At 42.6% G+C, this 21,201-nt stretch overlaps 1 protein-coding gene across 2 annotated transcripts; it reads left to right on the plus strand.

Moving 5' to 3' along the window:
- Positions 1 to 3,157: 3,157 nt before the first annotated feature.
- FOXI1 (forkhead box I1) lies at positions 3,158 to 7,089 on the plus strand. 2 transcript variants are annotated; one of them, XM_036747986.1, is made up of 2 exons: positions 3,158 to 3,863; positions 6,109 to 7,089. In XM_036747986.1, the coding sequence occupies exons 1-2, from the start codon at positions 3,293 to 3,295 to the stop codon at positions 6,669 to 6,671; spliced, it is 1,134 nt and encodes a 377-aa protein (XP_036603881.1). In that variant the 5' UTR covers positions 3,158 to 3,292; the 3' UTR covers positions 6,672 to 7,089. The 2 variants fall into 2 exon arrangements, with proteins under 2 accessions (XP_036603881.1, XP_036603882.1); XM_036747987.1 differs by having other exon boundaries at positions 3,293 to 3,863; positions 6,370 to 6,671.
- The last annotated feature ends 14,112 nt before the right edge of the window (positions 7,090 to 21,201 follow it).

Raw genomic sequence — 21,201 nt, forward strand, 5'->3', positions numbered from 1 at the left:
CATCTGTGCCCTCTGTCTATATATACTCCTTCTAACTGCTCAATTAATGAGAAAGTTCTTTTGAGGTACAAGTATCATTCTCCCATGTAGAAATGTAAATGGTTTAAACTGATTAAGTCCCTAATGATCTCCCTTTCCTGTTTACCTTTTTATGCTTTTCTTGAGTCTTGTATTTGAAAGTCAAAATTTCTATTCAGCTCTGACCTTTTCATAAAGAATGCTTGAAAGTCCTCTCTTTCATTGAATGTTCATTTTTTTCCCCAAAGGCTTAAACTCAGTTTTGCTGGGTAGGTGATTCTTGGTTGTAATCCTAACTCCTTTGCCCTCTGGAATATCATATTCCAAGCCCTCCAGTCATTTAATGTAGAAGCTTCTAAATCTTGTGTTATCCTGACTGTGGCTCCATGATACTTAAATTGTTTCTTTCTGGCTGCTTGCTGTAGTTTCTCCTTGACCTGGGAACTCTGGGATTTGGCTATAAAATTCCTGGGAGTTTCTTTCTTGGGATCTCTTTCAGGAAGTGATTGGTGGACTTTTTCAATTTCCATTTTACCTTCTGGTTCTAGAATATCAGGGCAGTTTTCCTTGATGTTTTCTCAAAAGATGATGTCTAGGCTCTTTTTTTTTAAAATCATGGCTTTCAGGTAGTCCAGTAATTTTTAAATTATCTCTCCTGGATCTATTTTCCAGGTTAGTTGTTTTTCCAATGAGATATTTCACATTGTCTTCTATTTTTTTCATTCTTTTGGTTTTGTTTTATTGTTTCTTGATTTCTCATAAAGTCATTAACTTCATTTACTAGATTCTAATTTTTAAGGAATTATTTTCTTCAGTGAGCTTTTGTATCTCCTTTTCCATTTGACCTACTGTACTTTTGAAGGAGTTTTTTTTTCCCTTCAGTGAATTTTTGTGCTTCTTTTTCCATTTGGCCATTTCTGCTTTTTAAGCCATTCTTCTCATTGCCTTTTTGTACCTCTTTGACATTTGGCCTAGTCTATTTTTAAGGTATTATTTTCTTCAGTGTGTCTCCTTTAACAAGCTATTGATTAATTTTTCATGATTTTTTTTTGCATTACTCTAATTTCTCTTCCTGATTTTTCCTCTACCTCTCTTACTTGATTTTTCAAAATCCTCTTTGAGTTCTTCCATGGCCAGATCCCAATTCATATTTTTTTGGAGCTTTGGATGTAGAAGCTTTCACTTTGTTATCTTCTTCTGCATGTGTGTTTTGATCTTCCTTGTCACCATAGTAACTTTCTATGGTCAGAATTTTTCTGTTGTTTGCTCATTCTCCCAACCTATTTCTTGACTTTTAACTCTTTATTAAAGTAGAGCTCTGCTTCCAGGGTGGAGGATGCACTGTCCCAAGCTTCAGGGGTTTTATGCAGCTATTTTCAGAGATACTTCTAGGGACCTGTAATTTTTCAGTTCCAAGATGGTATGATCTAAGGAGAGATATTTACTCTTCTCTTGGCCTGTGCTCTGGTCTGTGAGTGACCACAAGCATCTTTTCTGCCTGGGAACTGTGAGGATGGTCCCTCCTCCACCGAGCTCCACAAGCTTTGGTGTGCTAGTGCTCCTCCTCACCTTGGGACTGCCACTGAGGACTGACCAGATTCGAGTATGGGCAAAGCAAAAGAGTCCTGCCTCAGTGCCAGCAAAGAGACTCCTGTAATCTCTTTCTGACCAGTTGTCCCACCCCTTTACAGTCTGTGGCTGAGAGCTCTGGAACCCACTGCTACTACCGATTCAAGTGGCTTCCAAGGCCTGCTCCTAGTTTGCTTGGGCCCATTCTGCTCTGGGGTGGCTGTTTTGGACTATGCTCTACTTTCACTCAGGCACAACAGACCTTTCCTGCTGACTTTCTAAGTTGTCTTTGACTGGAAGATTATTTCAACCTGCTCTTTTGTGGGTTCTGCTGCTTCAGGAATTGTTTTTTGGTATTATTTAAAGGAGTTCAGAGAGGTTTGGGGGAAGCTCGGGTTAGTCACTGCCTTTTCTCTGCTATCTTGGTTCTGCCCCTCCCCAAGTCACCTCTTCTTTCTCAGTCTATCTGTCCATCTTTTAAGTGACAGCCCATCATCTTTAAAGTTCTTCCCAGATCCAAATCTGAGGATCTGATTCACTGACTGATTTTACCAACCCACCCTCCAATAGTCATCAAGTTCAGGATCCTAGCTTTCCTTTTATTCCCTTCCTTATTTGTCAGTCTTCTCCTTTCATCCGTCCTGCACACATAGCCCATGAAGGGAAAAATTGGCCAGCACACACATGGGGAATCTTAAAATATGCAACTCTGCTATCTGTTTTGAATCTAATCCACATCAATTTGTCTGTATGATTCCTCAGTTGAGGACTGCTCCTGTTCTCTGTGTATATCTTAGAACATGAGCTCTCTGGCTATTTTTGTGCCCTTGTGTAGGATGATGCCTATGGCTGGGGCTCACTGAGAGTTTGCTAGTAGGAGGTGTACAAGAGAGCAGAGGTAATCCAGAGAGGGGAGGGCAGGATGAGACACTAACTGTAGGTTCTTGAACACTCATTCAACAAAGTCAGAATCTCTTATCTGCTGATTGCCTTTGGAGAATGAAGAGAGAAGAAGAGAAACAGAGAGAGGGAAAGGGACAAGGAGACAGAGACAGAGTTTCAACTGCTGGTTGCCTTTGGAGAATGAGGAGAAAAGAAGAAAAACAGGGGTGTGGTGGGGAACAGAGAGAGAGACAGAAAGACAGACACACAGAGAGATAGAAACACACACAGAGAGATATACATAGAGAGAAATAGAGAGGGAGAGAGACAGAGGCACAGAGACAGAGACTCAGTGACAGAGACACAGAGACAGAAACAGAGAGACACAGAGACAGACAGAGACACAGAGAGACAGAGATTCAGAGAGAAACATCGGTTATTTGGAACATCAACTCTAATAAGCCCTAGGAGAGGGCTGTCCAGGCTTCACAGTATTGTTACAGAGACTTCCTGCCTTGGGTGCTGCTGGGGGGAAATTCTCCTCATTCATCAGTACTAAGGAAGCAGCCTGAGCCTCAGAGGGGGTGGCTGAGGTTCTTTCCTCAGCCAGGCAGCCAACCTTCCCCCAAGGCAAGGGACTCCCTATCATCCCGATCTCCAGCCAGTCCCTGCAGCCCTGGGGTGGAGCATGAGCCCAAGGCTAAACACTGCACAGGTGTATAAGTACTAGGGCCTGGGTCCAGCTGGTGCACCTGTTCCAGGAACAGCCTCGCCCAGGTGCTCCGTGGCTCACGAGGGGCCACGGGTCCCCAGAAGTCAGACCATGAGCTCCTTCGATCTCCAGGCGCACTCCCCACCCCGCTGCAGCCCCCAGTTCCCCAACATTGGCCAGGAACCCCCTGAGATGAACATCTATTATGAGAATTTCTTCCACCCACAGAACATGCCTAGTCCCCAGCGTCCTTCAGGCTATGATAGCAGTGCGGACTACGGAGCCACACCAAACCCCTATCTCTGGCTGAATGGGCCTGCTATCACCCCTCCGCCCTACCTCCCAGGCTCCAACCCTGGACCTTTCCTCCCCCAGTCCTATAGCATGCAGAGGCAGCTGTTGCCAAATGGCCTGGGGGCTACTGACCTGGGCTGGCTACCCATCCCTTCCCAGGAAGAGCTGATGAAGTTGGTGCGGCCACCCTACTCCTATTCAGCCCTCATTGCCATGGCCATCCATGGGGCTCCAGACAAGCGGCTGACCCTCAGCCAGATCTACCAGTATGTGGCAGACAACTTCCCCTTCTACAACAAGAGCAAGGCTGGCTGGCAGAACTCCATTCGGCATAATCTGTCTCTCAATGACTGCTTTAAGAAAGTGCCCAGGGATGAGGATGATCCAGGTAAGGGGTAAAGAAAAGTCAAATGAATGGGCTGGAAAGACCATCTCTGTATTGTGTGCCCTGGAGAAGTGTGTGTGTGTGTGTGTGTGTGAAGGTGGGGGTGTATGTGGGGGATAGTGAGTGTGGGGGTGTGATTTACAAGAGCTAGTGAACCCCAATCTTCATCCCTAGTGAGCAAATTTAGAAAATGAAGAATGAATGTCCCAGGGAATTCCCCTTCTTACCCCCCATTTAGCTTCTAAATATAAGAGAGATCCCACAGGGCAGGGAAAGGGATCCTATTTGAACCCGTTATATTTATCTCATTTCATTTTAAGTATTTACTGAGGCCCTGGTGAGCACCCAGCTCCACATGAGGCACTTTGCCTGGAGTGATGGAATGAGTTCTGGAATTCAGTGAGAAGCTCTCTTTGGGAGTTCAAGGGATCACAGATTTAGAGCTGGAAGGACCTCAGAGCTCATCTCATCCAATTCTTTCATTTCCTTCCTCCCTTCCTTCTTTCTTTCCCTTCTTTATCTCTCTCTTTTCTTTCTCTCCCTTTCTTTCATTCTCTTTCCCCCTTCCTCTCTTTCTTTTTCTCTTTCTTTTTTTTTCAATTAATAAGCAATTACTCTCTCCCTTCCAACTCTTACTACACCCCTTGGGATTAAAAAAGAAAAGAAAGGAAAAAAAATCATTGTAACAAATATGCATAGATAAGCAAAACAAATTCCCCCATTGGCTATATTCAAAGATATATGTCTCACTCTGCATCTTGCAATTAACTCCCTTATTTTCCAGAGGAGGAAAATTAGAACCCACAGAGATTAAGTGGACCTCCCAGGGTCATACAGGTCATAAGGGCTAGAGGTTAGACTTGAATCCTGGTCCTTGGACTCCAAAGTCAGTGCCCTTTCCAACATATTACTGACTTTGTGTCCCTGGGGTAGATAGTTTTTGCCAATCTGTGACTTAATTTGCTCCTCTGTGAAATGATAGCAGTTGGACTGCCTGGTGTCTGGTGCCTTCAAGCTCAGAATCCCATGAAAAGAGTGGCACCTCTCAGATAAATATATGAGAAGCAAAGAAGCAAAGAAGTGGTCCCTATCCTTAATGAATTGCTTATCTAATTAAGGAGAGAAGATGAACATGCCTAAAATAATCAGAGACTACTACAAGACAGAGATAAGACAGCTCAAGAGGAGGGGGTGCAAAATGGGGAAGCATCCCATTTTATTCCCTAACCACTAGTTCCTATGTGGAGATTGGAGTCAGTTAGGAATTTGAAGGAGCTGGAATAAAAATCTTTGAGACTTCCCAGGGCCCCACAGCTTCAGAAATGTGAAAGAGGGTTTCTGATTTACGGAAGAAATGGCCCTGAAAGAGGGCTTCTCAAGGGCAGGGACTGGATCCTTCTCTGTATTTCAGCACCTAGAACAGGCTTTGCACATGATAGGAGCTTTAAGAACATTTGTTGAAATAGTGTAATCAAATGGAAAAGAATTCTGGGTTCAAATCTCAGCTCTGCTACTTATTACTGGTGTGACCTTGGGAAAATCATTTAACTTCTCTGGGCCCTAGTTCTTCCTCTTTAAAATGAGAGCAGTGGATTAGATGGCCTCTAAGCTTCTTCTAATTCAACACTTTTGATCTTATGACTAGAGTTTGAGGCTCGGGTTTGCCACTTTGCATCACTGAAGAAGTCACATAAACTCTCTGAGTTTGTTCCCCAATCTGCAAATTGAGAATGTTGGACTAGGTAATCACTAAGATTCTTTCCATCTCTAATTCTGTGATCCTATATCTACTAGCATAGGATTAGACCCTTAATAAATAATCCTTGTGAATGATTAGAAAGTAGAATGCTTCTCATCTGTCTATTTATAATAGCTGACTTGAATACTGCTTTAAAGTTTGTAAAGCACTTTACTATCTCATTTGAGCCTCAGAATAGATAAGAAAAACAAATTCCATGGCCGTATTCAAAGATATATGTCCCCATCAGATGATCACTGAAAGTATTATCAACCCCATTATATCCACAAGTAAATTGAGCCTGAGAGGTTAGCTGATTCGTATATGGGTCAAGGAGCTAGTAAACACCAGAGGCAAGGTTTGAACCCAGCTCTTGCTGACTCCAAATTCAACAGTTTATCATTCCACAGTGAAATCTTTGATGACTTTTGGTTTTAATTTATTGTGATATGGGGGAGGGAAAACCTGACTATGTCTCTCTACTTATCTTTTCCCCATGGTTTTCATCAGGAAAAGGGAATTACTGGACTCTGGATCCAAACTGTGAGAAGATGTTTGACAATGGAAATTTCCGCAGAAAGCGAAAGAGGAAGTCAGATGTCACCTCCAGCACAGGCTCCTTGGCCTCAGAGAAGTCTGAGGACAGTCTCCTGTCTGGCAGCCCCAAGACCGCAGAACCCCAGGACATATTAGACAGTGCCTCTCCAGGTTCTGACAGCTCCCCAGGGAAGCGCTCCCCGCCTTCTCCTTCAGGCAACCCGTGCCTTTCAGGCTTCCTGTCCACCATGACGGCCTATGTCAGTGGCTCCAACTCTACTGGTCGCTCAGGGGGGGCTCCTCCAGGACTCAGCAATGACAGCACTGAGAAGATGGGTCAGAACTTCCTGAGTTTTAACTCCTTCTCCCCGCTCCCCAACATCCCCAGCCATGGAGGTGGGGGTGACTGGTCCAACTCCATGCCCTCCAACCACCTTGGCTACAGCGGTTCTGTCCTCAATCAATTCAACTCTCATTTCTACAGCAGCATTAACACGAACAGCATTCTCTACCCCAGGGAGGGGACTGAGGTCTAGAAGCACGGGCAAGGCCAGGAAGGGCTGAAAGGAGAGAGAAGTATGTCTCAGTAGGTAGCGCTATTCATCCTGGGGTTTGAGAGCTTGAATCTGGTCCAGGATTTTTTTTGTTTTTGTTTTTTTGGGAGGCTATGGGTTTAAGGGACTTGCCCAGGGTCACACAGCTAGTAAGTGTCTGAGGCCAGATTTGAACTCAGGTCCTCCTGACTGCAGGGCCAGCACTCTATCCACTGTGCCACCTAGCTGCCCCTCAATCTGGTCCAAAATTGATTTAAAAGGGTCAGAGAAAACCTGCCTTTTGTCCAGAGACTTGACTAAGTCTATCACACACACATACATGCACAAACACATATAAATATACACACAGTGTGCAAACACACACAAAATCATAGACATGGAACCTTACTCAGGAAGCACCTATAGGTAAGGTTGCCCCAGGGGCAGCAGATCTAGGTGATCCAGTTGGGAAGCTGTTGCTTAGGCACTTGGGGTTAGGAAATCCTAAAAGTTCTTGTTCCCCAAGGGGGGGGTGGGAATCCAGACTAACACTGGAAGGTCTAAGCCATAGATTCTGAAGCTGGTATGTGGCTCTCCCTAAGGATGCCAAGGACCCAGTATTCCTACCCTTCAGGGTCTGGAGCCAGCATCCCCCATCATATCTTCAGCATAGGAAGACTGGAACCAGAGCAGTTTACATACCAAAGGGAAAAGACCCCAGCCTCCCCACTCCACCCCAGCCAAGGGACCACCGTTGCTAGAGAACCCCATAATAGTCCACCCCCCCCCCGAGGGACTCAGGGTGAGAAGTAGTAGGAACCTGACATGCCTGGCACTGCCACTGTCTAACTTCCCTCAAAGCTTCACTTCCCGTGTGTCACGGGCCACTGAAAATGTGGTGTTGGTGCTATCCAAGAGAAACACTAGTAAAATAAACTCTTCCTTTTCATAGCCAGAAATAAGGGAAAGATGAAGGAGAAACCAGGCATGTGACAGCACCTCCCCCCTCCAAAGTCCTGAGAACCCACCAGATTCCTGTACCAAGTTTTAGGACAATCACTCAGAACTCTACCCACAGTGTTGTATATTGTGACCAAACCAACACCTCCTCTGATGCTTAGGGTCGTTTTTATTTTTGTTGTTGTTATTTGATTGTTTTTTGCTCTTTTTTTGTTTTTGTATATGTTTTGTACTTTAAGCTTTCATCACACACAGGACACACTTGGAAGTATTTTTTATTAATAAAATCTTTGTGCAGAAGTGTGTGGCCTTTACTTACAAAGCAAGATTCTTACTGTTTAGAAGCAGCTGAGCCAAATCCATATCGGAAAATGCCTCAAGCTGGCTGGACTGGCCTGCCTGACAATGTCTGGTACAGAATGGGCTGGCAGGGAGTGGAGCGAGCCTCGAGGGCTGCCAACTTCCTCCAAACTCTAGCAGGGAGAAAGATGCAGACCTCAAATTAAACAGACAGCAGTCGATTTCCAACTGAGAGCAGATGGGAGAAGAGCCTGGGGGTGGGGAAGGAAGGGGGTTTATTTCGAGCCCAAAGACCTTGAAGATATGCCTTTTTGCCTGGCATAGAACAGGCTTGAGTGGAGTCTCTGGAAACAGAAGATGTAACAATAACTTATGTATACACATATTTTCTTCACAACAATCCTACCTCTCGGGGTGGTATGATCCCCATTTTACAGATGGGGAAAACCAAACTCAGAGAGGTTCAAAACTTTCCCCAGGCTCATACAGCTAGTGTCAGAGGCAGGATTTGGATCTGGGACCTGTGCCTCCAAATCTCATGCTCTTTCTATTAAGCCACACTACCTCTCACTAGCCTGCTATCCATCGTATTAATAATCATAATAGCTCACATTGGTATTATTTTAGGTTTACAAGGTGCTTTTAGATCCATAAACTCATCTGATCGTCACAACAACCTTGTATGGTAGGTACTACTATTATCCTCATAGATGAGGAAAGAGGAGGAGAAGAAGGGGAAGGAGGGGGAGGAGAAGAAGAGAGAAGTGGGAGAGAAAAGACAACATGGTGTAGAGGGAAAAGGAATGAATTTGGAGTCAGCAGAGCTGAGTTCAAATCCCCCTCTCCCATTTATTCTCTGTGGGACCTTGAGAAAGTCACATCTCCTCAGGGCACCACTTACTTCACCTGTAAAATGGGAGGGTTGGACATGATATGGCCTCTAAGGTCCCTTCCAGCTCTAAATCTATAATTCTATAATTTAGTTCTACAGGTCCAGAGACATTAAATGATTTGCTCAGAGTCACACAGCAAATCCTGAAGCATAATTTGAATCTGTCTTCCTGCCTGAGTCAGGGACACTATCCAACATACCACGCTGCTTTGAAGGAATTTTACTGTGGGACTTGATACCTTGGGAAATTCTTCAGGGCTCCCTGGATTTTTGCACAAGGGATTCACCAACAGCCGCCATCTTGCTGTCCGTCCCAGGGTCACTAGCTAGTAGGACTGGGGCAATGGATAGCATGCCCAGCCCAGCTTCAGGAAGATTCATCTCTGTGAGTTCAAATCTGACCTCACACTTACTATAGATCTGTGACCCTGGGCAAGTCACTTAACCCTGTTTGCCTCAGTTTCCTCATCTTGAAAACAAGCTGGAGAAGAAAACCACTTTAGTGTCTTTGCCAAGAAAACCCCAAATGGGGTCGTGAAGAGTTAGACATGACTGAAACGACTGAGCAACAACGACAAAAAGCTGGTAGACCTAGTTGAGAACCCAGATTAGCTCTCCACACATGCAGCTGGGTGTCAGTGCTTTGGCTGAATAGAAGGAAAATCTAGTTGAGGAGGGGAAGACGATAGAAGAGAGATAAGAAGGATATGAAGTTCTCTTAGGATGCAGAATTTGGAGTCAACTGTGTTTAAAGTCCAAACCCAGGAAAGCGTGAAGTGAAAGAAGTCAGGAAATGAGTGGAAACAATAGAAGGGCAGGGATACTCAGGAACGTTATTCAATACCTTTTCTGGGGAAATATCTACCCTCCCCTGGTTAGCAAAAGGAGATCTGTTCCTAGGAATGAAGCTGTTGTGGTATGAGAGAAAGGGGGATTATTGCCACACAGAACCCAGAGGCCCTGTGATATAATGGATAGAGGGCTGGTCTCAGGGTCAAGAAGACTTGCCTCTAACACATGCCAGCAACTCTCTGAACCTCCCAGTGCCCCAGTAAACTCCCTAAGAGTATGAATTGCAAAGAAGGCACTGATCTGCACTGTTAGGGGACGTTTCTCACCAATTCACTATTTCTTGATGAAATCATGGAAGGGGCAATGGATTGTGTCAAGCCTCATCTTCAAATGAGGAAACAGACTCAGAAGGGAAGGTATTTATAAGTCAGTGCCTGAACCAGAACTAGAAACCAGGCCCCCAGCGCTTCTTACAATATATATTACTATCAATCCATTTCTAAAAAATGGTCACCCAAACAGCAACTTGAACGCAGGAGCCTTAGGGTCAGTCAAATGCTCTGCTGACAGCTAGCCAGGGGTGAGATCTTCAAGGGAAGGCCATCCATGGGAGCAAGAGGAGGAAAGAGGATTCGAAGAAGCACAGTTCCATGGCAAAGGGGAAGATGGGCTCCTGGCTACTGCAGAAGGGAACATTGCCCCTATGGTTGAAGCAAGAAAGGGATCGATCAGAACATGTTTGTTAGGCACTTGCTCTGTGCCAAGAATTTTGCTAGCAGCTGGGGATACAAAGAAAGGCAGAAGACAGTCTCTGCCCTCAGGAAGCTTATGATCTAACAGCGGAGACCACATGCAGACAAATACATACAAACAAGCTAGATCTGGGATAAAAAGGAAATGATTAACAGAGGGAAGGCATTAGAATTAAGAGGGATTGGAAAAGGCTTCCTGTGAAAGATGGGATTTTAGTTGGGTCTTTAAGGAAATTAGGGAAGTCAGTAGGCAGAGTTGAAGAGAGGGAGCATTCCAGGCATGGGGGACAGAGAGAGAAAATGCCTGGGGCAGAGACATAGAGTGTCTTGTTCGCTGGAACAACCGGGAGGCTGGTGTCATTGGATCGAAGAGTACCTGGTATGGAGTAAGGTGTAAGACTGGAAATTTAGAAGGAAGGGCCTAGGTTATGAAGGGCTTTGGATGCCAAACAGATCTGCAATCAAGATCCCCAGCACTCAATTGTCTGTTATTCTCCTGCCCAGAACTGAAGAGGAGAAAACCACAACCACACCTAGACTACAGCATAATAAATGCCAGCCAATTCCTTCACTCCCTTGGCTGTGCAGTGTGAGAATGTTTCCTGGCTCTAAGTTCCTGGTTGAAGAGCATAGCATTCACAGGAGGATTGATCCCAGTGAATTGGATGGATTCAAGACCTATCTCTTTCCCCCTCTGCTCATCCCTTCCCCCCAAAAGTTGATGGAGTCAATCAATGTCAATACCACCTATGCCTAGCAATATGCTAAGTAGGGACTGTGTGGAAAATGAAAGAAGTATAAGCCAACGAAAGGCATGGTGGGTGGAAGATCAGCCTTGATGGCAGGAAGAGCTGGGTTTGACTTCTGCCTCTGACATTTACTAGCTGGGTGGCAAAGTCACTTCACCTTGTAATGATCCATGAGACGCCCTATGACTACATATTGAGGACAAACTGATGATCTGTATCATCAGATACAGAGAGTTTCTACACCAGGGAGGTCCTCAGAGTCATGAAATCAAGATTCCCTCCTCCAAAAAATCACTCCCATTTTATAATATAGTAGGAGAGACCAAACAAACCCATAATTAAGTGCTCTGCGTAATCTTTGTGGAACTAAACCATAAATTCAATTGGGATTTCAGAGAAAAGATTTCAGTGCGTAATAAAGAAGTCAAAGAAGGCTTTCTGTTAAGAGGTAAAGAATTGAAACTTGAGGAATAATAGGACTTAGATAATGAAAAGAATTCAAATTCAAAGTATCTAGCATGGCATCCCTTTCAACCCTGTTATGGCTAAATAGCAATAATGAAGAATTAAAAGCAACAAGACACAGAACTAACCACAGACGAGAAGAACTGGACCTTGCTGTTTGCAATAGCCCTTGAGTTCTGTGAGTCCTACAGACTGTGCAGATTGGGGAAAAGTTGGTTTTCTAGTAAATCCAGTTTCTCTCTCCACGTTGGGAGTAGAGACCTTGAACCCCTACTATAACTGGACAAGATCACATAGGTTTTTCAGGGAAGGGATTTGGAGACCCACTGAAAAATATATGGGAGTTTCTTGACTGTGAACTTAGGTAGGAATTATTTCTGTATTTTTTCCTATTGTGTTAACATCAGTTCCATATATATGTAAGATAGGCAGTGCAAGTATAATTGCCCTCATTTTATAGATAAAAAGCTAAGGTTCATGGAAATGAAGTACTTGATCCATCGATATACAACCAGCCCGTGTCAAAAGTGCATTTGAAGCTCAGCTTCTTGACTCCAAGTCAAATGTTCTTTCCACCACACCATGCTAATATGGGCCAGATTTCAATGGTGCCGGAAGAGTCACTGCTGAGGAGGTAGGAATCCAGGGAACTTTGGGTTCCCCTGTGACCAAGGGTGGTACCTTCCATTGGTCATTCGTGTAGACTTAGGGTGGTAGGGAAGGGAACAAATATTTATTAAGCACCTACTACGTGCCAAACATTTCACAAATATTATCTCATTTGATCCTCACAACCAGGGAGATAAGAGCCATTATTATCCCATTTTTACAGTTGAGGAAATCAAGACAATTAGAGGTTAAGTCATTTTCCCACAAAGTCAAACAGTTAGTGTTTAGTAAGTTAGTCTGAGACAGGATTTGAACTCAGGTCTTCCTGACTCCAGGCCCCGTGCTCTATCCTCTGACTATCTAGCTGCTTCCTAAGTTGATAAACTATATAGAACCATGGAATGTCAGTACTGGAACAGTCCTACAGGTTACCTAGTCCCACCTTCTACTGTTACTGGCAGGGCAGCTAAGTCCCAGGGACCGGCCCAACATCTCACTTTCACTTCTGAGCTCTTTCTCACAGCAGCTTCCTCCAGAGTACTGTGGCCAGAAGAAATCAGTATCCTTTTCCTATTAGACAATCACATAAAAGAGCTGGGATACAGCCAGTTAATCGGAGAGAGAAAAAAAGAAGGCATATCAAGGGACAGAATGGATCAAGGAGTAACAAGAAATTCACAAGATCACAGATTTTGAGTCAAAAGGGTCCTCAGAGGCCTTGTCCAAATCCCCGCATTTTGCAGATGAGGAGCCTGAGGCCCAAGGACATTAAAGGACTTAAAGACATAACAGATAGAAAGCAACAAAAGTGGGATTTGAACACAGGCCCCCTGACTCCAAAGCTGGTACTGTTTCCAAAGTTGATAGTCAGGCCTAGTCCTTTTAGGGTGGGCTATCCCAAAGAAGCCCACAGCTGGTGACCACTTTTCTGCATGCTATGAACAAGGTCCATTTTGACTCTGCATGCAATGAACATACTTATCTTCCCTATTTTTGGCCTTTACTCAGCCTCTGCCACCCATGGCACCCTCGGCACTGTCTCTGCCTTCCCCTTTCCCCGCAGGGGCTGAGGATAAAACACAATAAAATTGTCTATTGTTGCCAGAACTCTCAATGCTTCCTTTGAGGTTTCATGTGACAGAAATATTGCAGTGTTGCAGACATGAATTGCTTCCTCCCACTTCCATCCCAATGAACAGAAAGCAGAAGATGCCATTGCCCTAGTCAAAGTTACAACTGCCCCGGGGACAATTCAGACAGCAAGCAAAAAGGTCCCTAGCCTCATCTCCCACACTGCCATGGACCCAGGGAAGCAGAAGAGAACCAGGAAAAGGGAATTAATTCAAGTAAGGCTTAGAGTTTTTGAAAAATTCCCTCCCCTTTTTATCTGAACAAATAGCTTAGGCTAATGGAAAGGATATAGGTTTGGATGAGAAAAGACTGGGGTGGGGGAGGCCAGAGAAGTGCACAAAGTGAGGTAGGTGGAGCTTCTTCCAGCCTACCATCTGGTATCTTCTGATTTTAAGTAATTATTCTCATCAACTAGGTACTACGTTCTGTTGTTTTTGTGCTGCTGGAGGCCTGCAAGTACCACAGGAGTTGTCTAAATTTGGCACCCTATAAATTTGACACTCTGAAACAACACTCCAGTTGTTCTGCCCTAGTTATGACTCTGGTACAAATTATGGCTTTTAGAAATTCACAAGCCCTTGAGCTCTTTTGATATTTAAGTGGTTACTGCTTCTGGGAGGAAAAAATCCAAACCCTAAAATCCCTTTCTAAAAATTCTCAGCAATTCCCCCAAGTCCTAAAGAGGTTGTGCACTTATCTGGTACTCCAAGCTTCTGGCTCACTGGCCAAAAGATTTTGGAATTTAATCATTTCTGGGACCGAAGAAGCTTTTTTCCATTGATCACCAATTTTAGCCCCCTTCAGGTACTCATTCTCCAGCAAAAGACTCCACCAAGCTTCAGGAGCTCTGGGGGCTTATTTCCATTTAAAAGAAGACAACTAAAACCAAATTGGTTCCCTCTGGACAGAAGGATACTATTTGATTCAGAAAAGGGTGGCTCTTCATCCTGTAACTCCTGAGAGTCTTCAGGAAGCACTAGCCAAACTGGATCAGGTGTTTCATTCATGTACAACATTGCCAAGGAAAATTTCCTTTATAAACAGAAATAGGGATGGATCCTATTAATTCCTACTCTGATGCCAAGTCTTGGGACATGGATGGAATAATGAGAAAACTATTTAACCTATTAGAGTTCTTTGGAACAATTATATTCTAAGTCACAGACAATATTGGTGGCATCTTCAAAGCAGATAAGCAAAAAAAACAGATCCTTTTGTATTTTTCTAGAATTATCACCACATACACCTGATTCTGGCACTACCATTCTGGATGGGAGAACAGAGAAGGCGATTTGCCAGAAATTTTTGAAAATAGGTCCACAAGGCTCTCATCCGACATTTTTTGAAATTGCTTTGATTTGAAATGGAAAGAAACTAGGATGGGGAAAAGGTATTTAAATACTGGTTCTTAACATTCAAAAAAAGACCAGTCTGTGTTCAAAACTCCAACGGGCTCTTAGAAATGGTTATCTGATTTAAAGCCGAAAGAAAACTTGGAGATCCTTTCGTTCAATCTCTTCATTTTCTTATCTCCTCCTTCCCTCTCCTTCATTGCATCTTTCTTTTTTTTTTTTAAGTTTAACGGATGCCTTTTGCTTTTATCAGCTATTTTCAGACATATCCCTCCCTACTACAGACACACTTTTTACCTTGCAGGGTTGTTGTAAGAATCAAACAGATAATAATTACAAAGTCCTTAGTAGAGTGCCTGGCACATATCGAGAGCTATAGAAATGTTAGTTATTATTATTGTTTTTATTATTACTGCTATACCACTACTACTGCTTTTATTAATACTAATACTTCTACTACTACTCTTACTACTATTACTTCTATCACTACTACTACTACTACTTCTATTACTACAACTTTTACTATGACTACTTCTATTACTACTATTATTAATACCACTTCTATTATTACAATTATTAATACTGCTACTACTACTTCTACTTCTGCTACTACCTCTATTCCTACTACTACTATTAATACTATTTCTATTACTACTACTACCACTACTGCTACATCATGAGCTTTCCTTTGTAACAAAGAAAATAAGAGCCAAAGCCAATGGACCTACCGACTACATCTAACAGTATCTACCACATTCCACAGCCATAGTCTCATACTTTTCCAGCAAAGGGAGAGGTACATGTCCCTATCTCGACTCTGAGACAAAGATTGGTCATTTCTCTGTTTTGTAAGTCAGAACCCTGAGGTCCAGAGAGGTGGTGACTTGCCCAAAGTCCCACAAGTTGTAAATAGCCCGGGCAGTATTCAAACCCATGTCCACTGACTCTAAAACCAGTGTTTTAACATCAGAGTCAGCTAGTGGCTCAGTGGACAGAGCAACATACTTGGAGTCAAGAAGACCTGAGTTTAATTCCACCCTCCAATGCTTACTAGCTGTGTGACCTTGAGCAAGTCACCACCTTTATCTGACTCATTTCCTCAACTATAAAACAGGGATAACAATATCACCTACCTGCCAGAGTTGTTGTGAGGAACAAATGAGACATTTGTAAAGCACTTAGTGCAGCGCTTGGTACACAGTAGGTGCTTAACAAATGTTTTGTTTTCTTCTTTCACCATACCAGGATGCCTAATAAAATGAAATTGGCCATTTATAGCCAGGGCTGTCAAATGAACATGGTGCTGTGGAATGTGAGGTCCAAGGAACTGGACCTGCCTCTATCATTTATTTTTTATATGTGGGACCCTAGGCAAGACAATCAGTACCCAGCACAGTGCCTAGCACATAATAGGAGCTTAACAAATATTAATGGCTGACCAATTACACTGGGTCTCATTTCTTCCTGTGTAAAAAGAAGATACATGACTCTGTTTTCTGTAAGGTTCTTTCTATCTCTCAGTTCTATGGACTATCAGTACATTTCATGATCCATTGAAGCAATGTTTGAATGTTCTGGCTCAATAATTTTAGAAAATATTCGGGACTTAGGTGTGGTTCAAACCGGTTCACTAAGTATCTTTAAAAGTTTGGTTGTAAACTCACAGTGCAGTAAATAATTAATACTTGGATTTAGTTTGAAGCTCAACAAATTAGTGTAGTTCTTTCAGGTTTTTTTTTTTGTTAATGGTTCAGGTGGGTTCAAGTCATAGGTGTAGTGGGGCATTTAGGGACACTTCCCAGCAACAGGTCCTTGTCTTCTGTCTTTAGTGTTGTCTTTTAGTCCCAGCCCTGCCCAATGCTTGATCTTTTTAATGACATCACTAACAGATAGTCATCTACCCTGCCCGTGGGTACTTCAGTAAAGGGAAGCTTGCTATCTTCAAAGACAAACCACTTCATTTTTGGAGAACTCTAAGGCGAGGGATTGGACCTATGATTTCATTAGTATGGGGGCTTCCCAGGTGAGAAAACTTCCTTTAGCAATGCAGGTCAGGATCTTATCTGTAACTTAGAGTCTTAGAGAGTTGCCTAGAGCCCCAAGAGGTAAAACTATTTCCCCAGAATCACATAGTTATTATGTGCTAGAGGAATCAGGTCTTTCTGGCTTCATGTCTGTCTATAGACTATAGCTTTGGGGAAAATACACAGACTTCCAGGCAAAATCATTTCCTGAACTGTCCAACTGTTATCTACCTACTCCAGCAAAACAGTGAAATTCCCATCAGACAGAATAATGAGAAACTACAGTAAATGACTTCTACCCATACGGAAAAAGAAGTCAGCCAGAAACCCAAGGACACTAGAGAAGGAGACAGGCAGTAAGCCAGGGCAGAGTAGCCTCCCAGTGTAACCAGAGCTGGGCCAGGGCCAGAGGAGTCCTGCAAAGCTCTCTTCTGTAGGCACCAAGCTCTGAGGGTTCCTAGGGCTGTGAGAAAGTCCTGAGCTAGAGATCTTTTGTTTTCACTTAATAGTATTTTTTCCAACTACATGTAAAGATAATTTTCAGCTTTCATTTTTATAAGATTTTGAGTTTCAAACTTTTTTCTCTCTCCCCTCACCGCTTCCCAAGATGGCATGCAATCTGATATAGGTTATACATATGCAATCATATTAAACATATTTCCACACTAGTCTTGTTGTGAAAGAAGGATCAGAACAAAAGGGAAAAACCATGAAAAATAGAAAAAAAGAACAAAAAAGGGAATAGGATGCTTCAATCTGCATTCAGATTCCATAGTTCTTTCCCTGGATGAGGATAGCATTTGCCATCATGAGTCTTTTGGAATTGTCTTAGATCATTGCATTGCTGAGAAGAGCTAAGTCTATCATGGTAAATCATTGCACAATGTTGCTGTTACTGTGTACAATATTCTCCTGGTTCTGCTCACTTCACTCAGCATCAGTTCATGTAAGCCTTTCCAGGTTTTTCTGAAATCCATCTGCTCCTCATTTCTTATAATACAATAGTATTCCATTATATTCATATACCACAGCTTATAGAGCCATCCCCCAATTGATGGGTATCCCCTCAATTTCTAACTCTTTGTCATGAGGTAGAGGTCTTAAAAGTCCTGGGGAGTAGTAAGGGGCATCAACCGGGGCAGCGCTACGGTGATCAGACTGAGACATCCCAGAGCTTACACTCCATCTTGAAACTCCAGAATGGGGTCTAAAGATTTGCTAACCTGAACCTCAAAGAACCAGGGAGGCCTAACCTTGGGAAGTAGAGGAAAGCATAGGAGCCCATAGAACATAACACAAGACCAAGAAGAGCCAACCACCTTACCAAAAGCCCAGCAGTGGGTGGAGGCTGGCCTTGGCACAAAACTCCAATTCAGGAAATAAAGCTGGAAATGTGAGTAAGTCAAAAGAAATAATGACCTGTATCACAAAACTATTATAGATCTAGAGATCCCCTCAAATGAAGATTAGCTCTCTAGCAACTGCAAGAAGACACCCAGAGGAAAAAATGGATTTTTCCACAAGAAACTATAGGAATGCCTAGGAAAAAAAAATAAAGAGCTCCAAAATTAAATAAAAGGTTTAGAGAAAAGAACTGGAAGGAGAATAAGCAACTTAGAAGAGAAAGTGGTAAACCATGGCCAAGAAATGGACACCTTGAAAACTAGACTAAGTCAAACAGAAGTTAATGATTTCATGAAAGAGCAAAAAAAATTAGAATAAAATTAAGAGACTAAAAAAAGTGTGCATACATCTGATGTAAAAAAAGGTGCAACTGACATGAAAAGAAGTCAAAAACAGGTAATTTAATAATCACTGGACTCCCTGAAATCTAATATTAAAAAAAAGCCAGGACACTGTATTTGAAGAAATTACAAATGAAAACCCCCAGATTGACTATAACAAAGGATAAAGTAAAGCTGGAAAGAATTCACCAATCACCTCCTGAAAAGAATCCCAAAATGCAAAATCCAAGTAATGTCATAGCTCAGTGACAACAGTCATGATCACACAAGACCTGGCAGCTTCTATTTAAAATAAGAGGTCTTGAAACAGAATATTCTGAAAAGCAAAATAAATAGGTTTACAACCGAGAATCACTAGCCCCAAAAAGCTCAGTATAATCCTGGGGGCAGGGGTGAGGGGATGTGGAGGGAGAGGAGGGCGGATCTTTAACAGAATAAAGGACTTTCAAGCATATTAAAGACAAACATGAATTAAGAAAAACTTGGAAAGGTAAATTTATTTGAGCAATTGAAAGGTGCTGTGTGTTGTTGTAATACTAACATTCTGAGAAGGAGAGAAGACACAAGTAACCCTTTAGAACCTTAAAGTCTTCAAAACATCTTGAGGGAGTTAAGTAGTAAACTGGTTGTTCAGGGGTAAGAGAAGGGAGAGGAAAAGGAGGCATGCATTACTACAGAAATGAAGAAGAAGATGCTGGTTGAATTGGTTATTTCTCCTAATTACAGTACAGGAGGAGTCCACAAACATGGAGGAAGGGGTAGACGAGTAGGTATCAATTTCTTATTTGAAACTGACAAAGGTAGGATGAATTCACACACAGTTTGGTATGGAAAACATCAAACTCAACAGAGAAACAAGCAGAGATGTGTATGTAGTGGTGGGGGCGTTGGGGGCTGGGGGAGAGGGGAAACAGGGTTAAGATGAAGTATAATACAGGGAAGGTCAAAAGGAAAAATAAAAACAAAACTTCCTAAAGACAAATAAAAAGCAAAGCAATGAAAGAGAACACTAGAATCTAAGAGGGTGCCTTAGATTACCTAGACAATTGGAGAACAGATGAACAAACTGTGGAACATCAATATAATGGAACATTATTATGCCGTAAGGAAAGATGAAAGATGATTTCAGAGAATTCTGGGTGGTATGAATTGATACAGAGTGAAGGGAACAGAACCATGAGAACAATTTATACAAAGACAGCATCATTTTAAAGAAAAGCAACTTTGAAAGATTTAAGAACTTCAGGCAATGCGATGACCAACCATAACTCCACCAAAAGGGCTCATAGTGAAATGTTATCCCCTTCAACAGAGAAGTGATAGCTTCAGAGTATGTAATGGATGTATATATTTTTTTTGGACATAACCAATCTGGGAATTTATTTTCCTTCACTCTGAATATTTGTTACAAGAGTTTCCCTTTTTTTTTTTTTATAAATTTCTTTATTTATTTTTGGTTTACCACACACGGTTCTCCATAGTTTTGAGTTCCAGATTTTCCCCCTCCCTCCCCCTCCCTCCCAAGACGGCATGGAGTCTCATATAACTGTCATGAATGACTTTGCATTTAATTAATTTATGCACTAGTCAAGTCATGGAGAAGAATTTTGACCAATGGAATGAGTCATGAGAAAGAAGAAACAGAACCAAAAAAAAAAAACCCCAAAAACAAAAACAAAAGAGAAGCAGAAAAGGCGAGCATGTAGTGTGCCTCAGTCTGTATTCAAACTTCGCAGTTCTTTGTCTCGATGAAGATAGCATTCTCCATCGTGAGTCCCCTGGAGTTGTCCTTGCCCCTTAGGTTGCTGAGAAAAGCGCAGTATGTCAGGGTTGGTCCTCACGGAATCCACATATCTGTGGTTGTGCACAACGTTCTCCTGGCTCTGCTCCGCTCACTCAGCATTATGTCGTGTAGGTTTTTCCAGGTTGTTACGAAGTCTGCATCATCCCCATTTCTTATGGCACAATAGTATTCCATCACCTTCATATACCACAGCTTGTTCAGCCATTCCCCAATTGATGAGCATCCCTTTGCTTTCCAATTCTTGGCTACCACAAAGAGAGCTGCTATAAATATTCTTGTACATATGGGTCCTTTTCCCGCTTGCGTGATTTCTTTGGGATACAACCCTAGAAGTGGTATTGCTGGGTCAAAGGGTATGAACATTTCTATAGCCCTTTGGGCATAGTTCCACACCGCCCTCCAAAATGGCTGGATCAGCTCACAACTCCACCAGCAATGCAACAATGTTCCAATTTCCCCACATCCTTTCCAGCATTTATCATTCTCCTGATTTGTTATTTTAGCCAATCTGACAGGAGAGATGTGGTATCTAAGAGTTGTTTTGATTTGCATTTCTCTAATCAGCAGCGATCCAGAGCATTTTTCCATATGCCTGTAGATAGCTTTAATTTCTTCCTCTGAAAACTGCCTGTTCATATCCTTTGACCATTTCTCAATTGGGGAATGGCTTGCATTCCTATATATTTGGCTCAGCTCCCTGTATATTTTAGAGGTGAGGCCTTTATCAGAGATACTAGTTGAAAAGATTTTCTCCCAATTTTCTGCTTCCCTCCTAATTCTTGTTGCATTGGCTTTTTTTGTACAAAAACATTTCAATTTGACATAATCAAAATTATCCATTTTGCATTTTGTAATGCTCTCTATCTCTTGTTGGGTCATGAATTCTTTACTTTTCCTCAAATCTGATAAGTAAACTATTCCTTGCTTTCCCAAATTACTTAGAGTATCAACTTTTACT

Source organism: Trichosurus vulpecula, chromosome 3 (genome assembly GCF_011100635.1).
Source record: "Trichosurus vulpecula isolate mTriVul1 chromosome 3, mTriVul1.pri, whole genome shotgun sequence".
NCBI lineage: Eukaryota > Metazoa > Chordata > Mammalia > Diprotodontia > Phalangeridae > Trichosurus > Trichosurus vulpecula.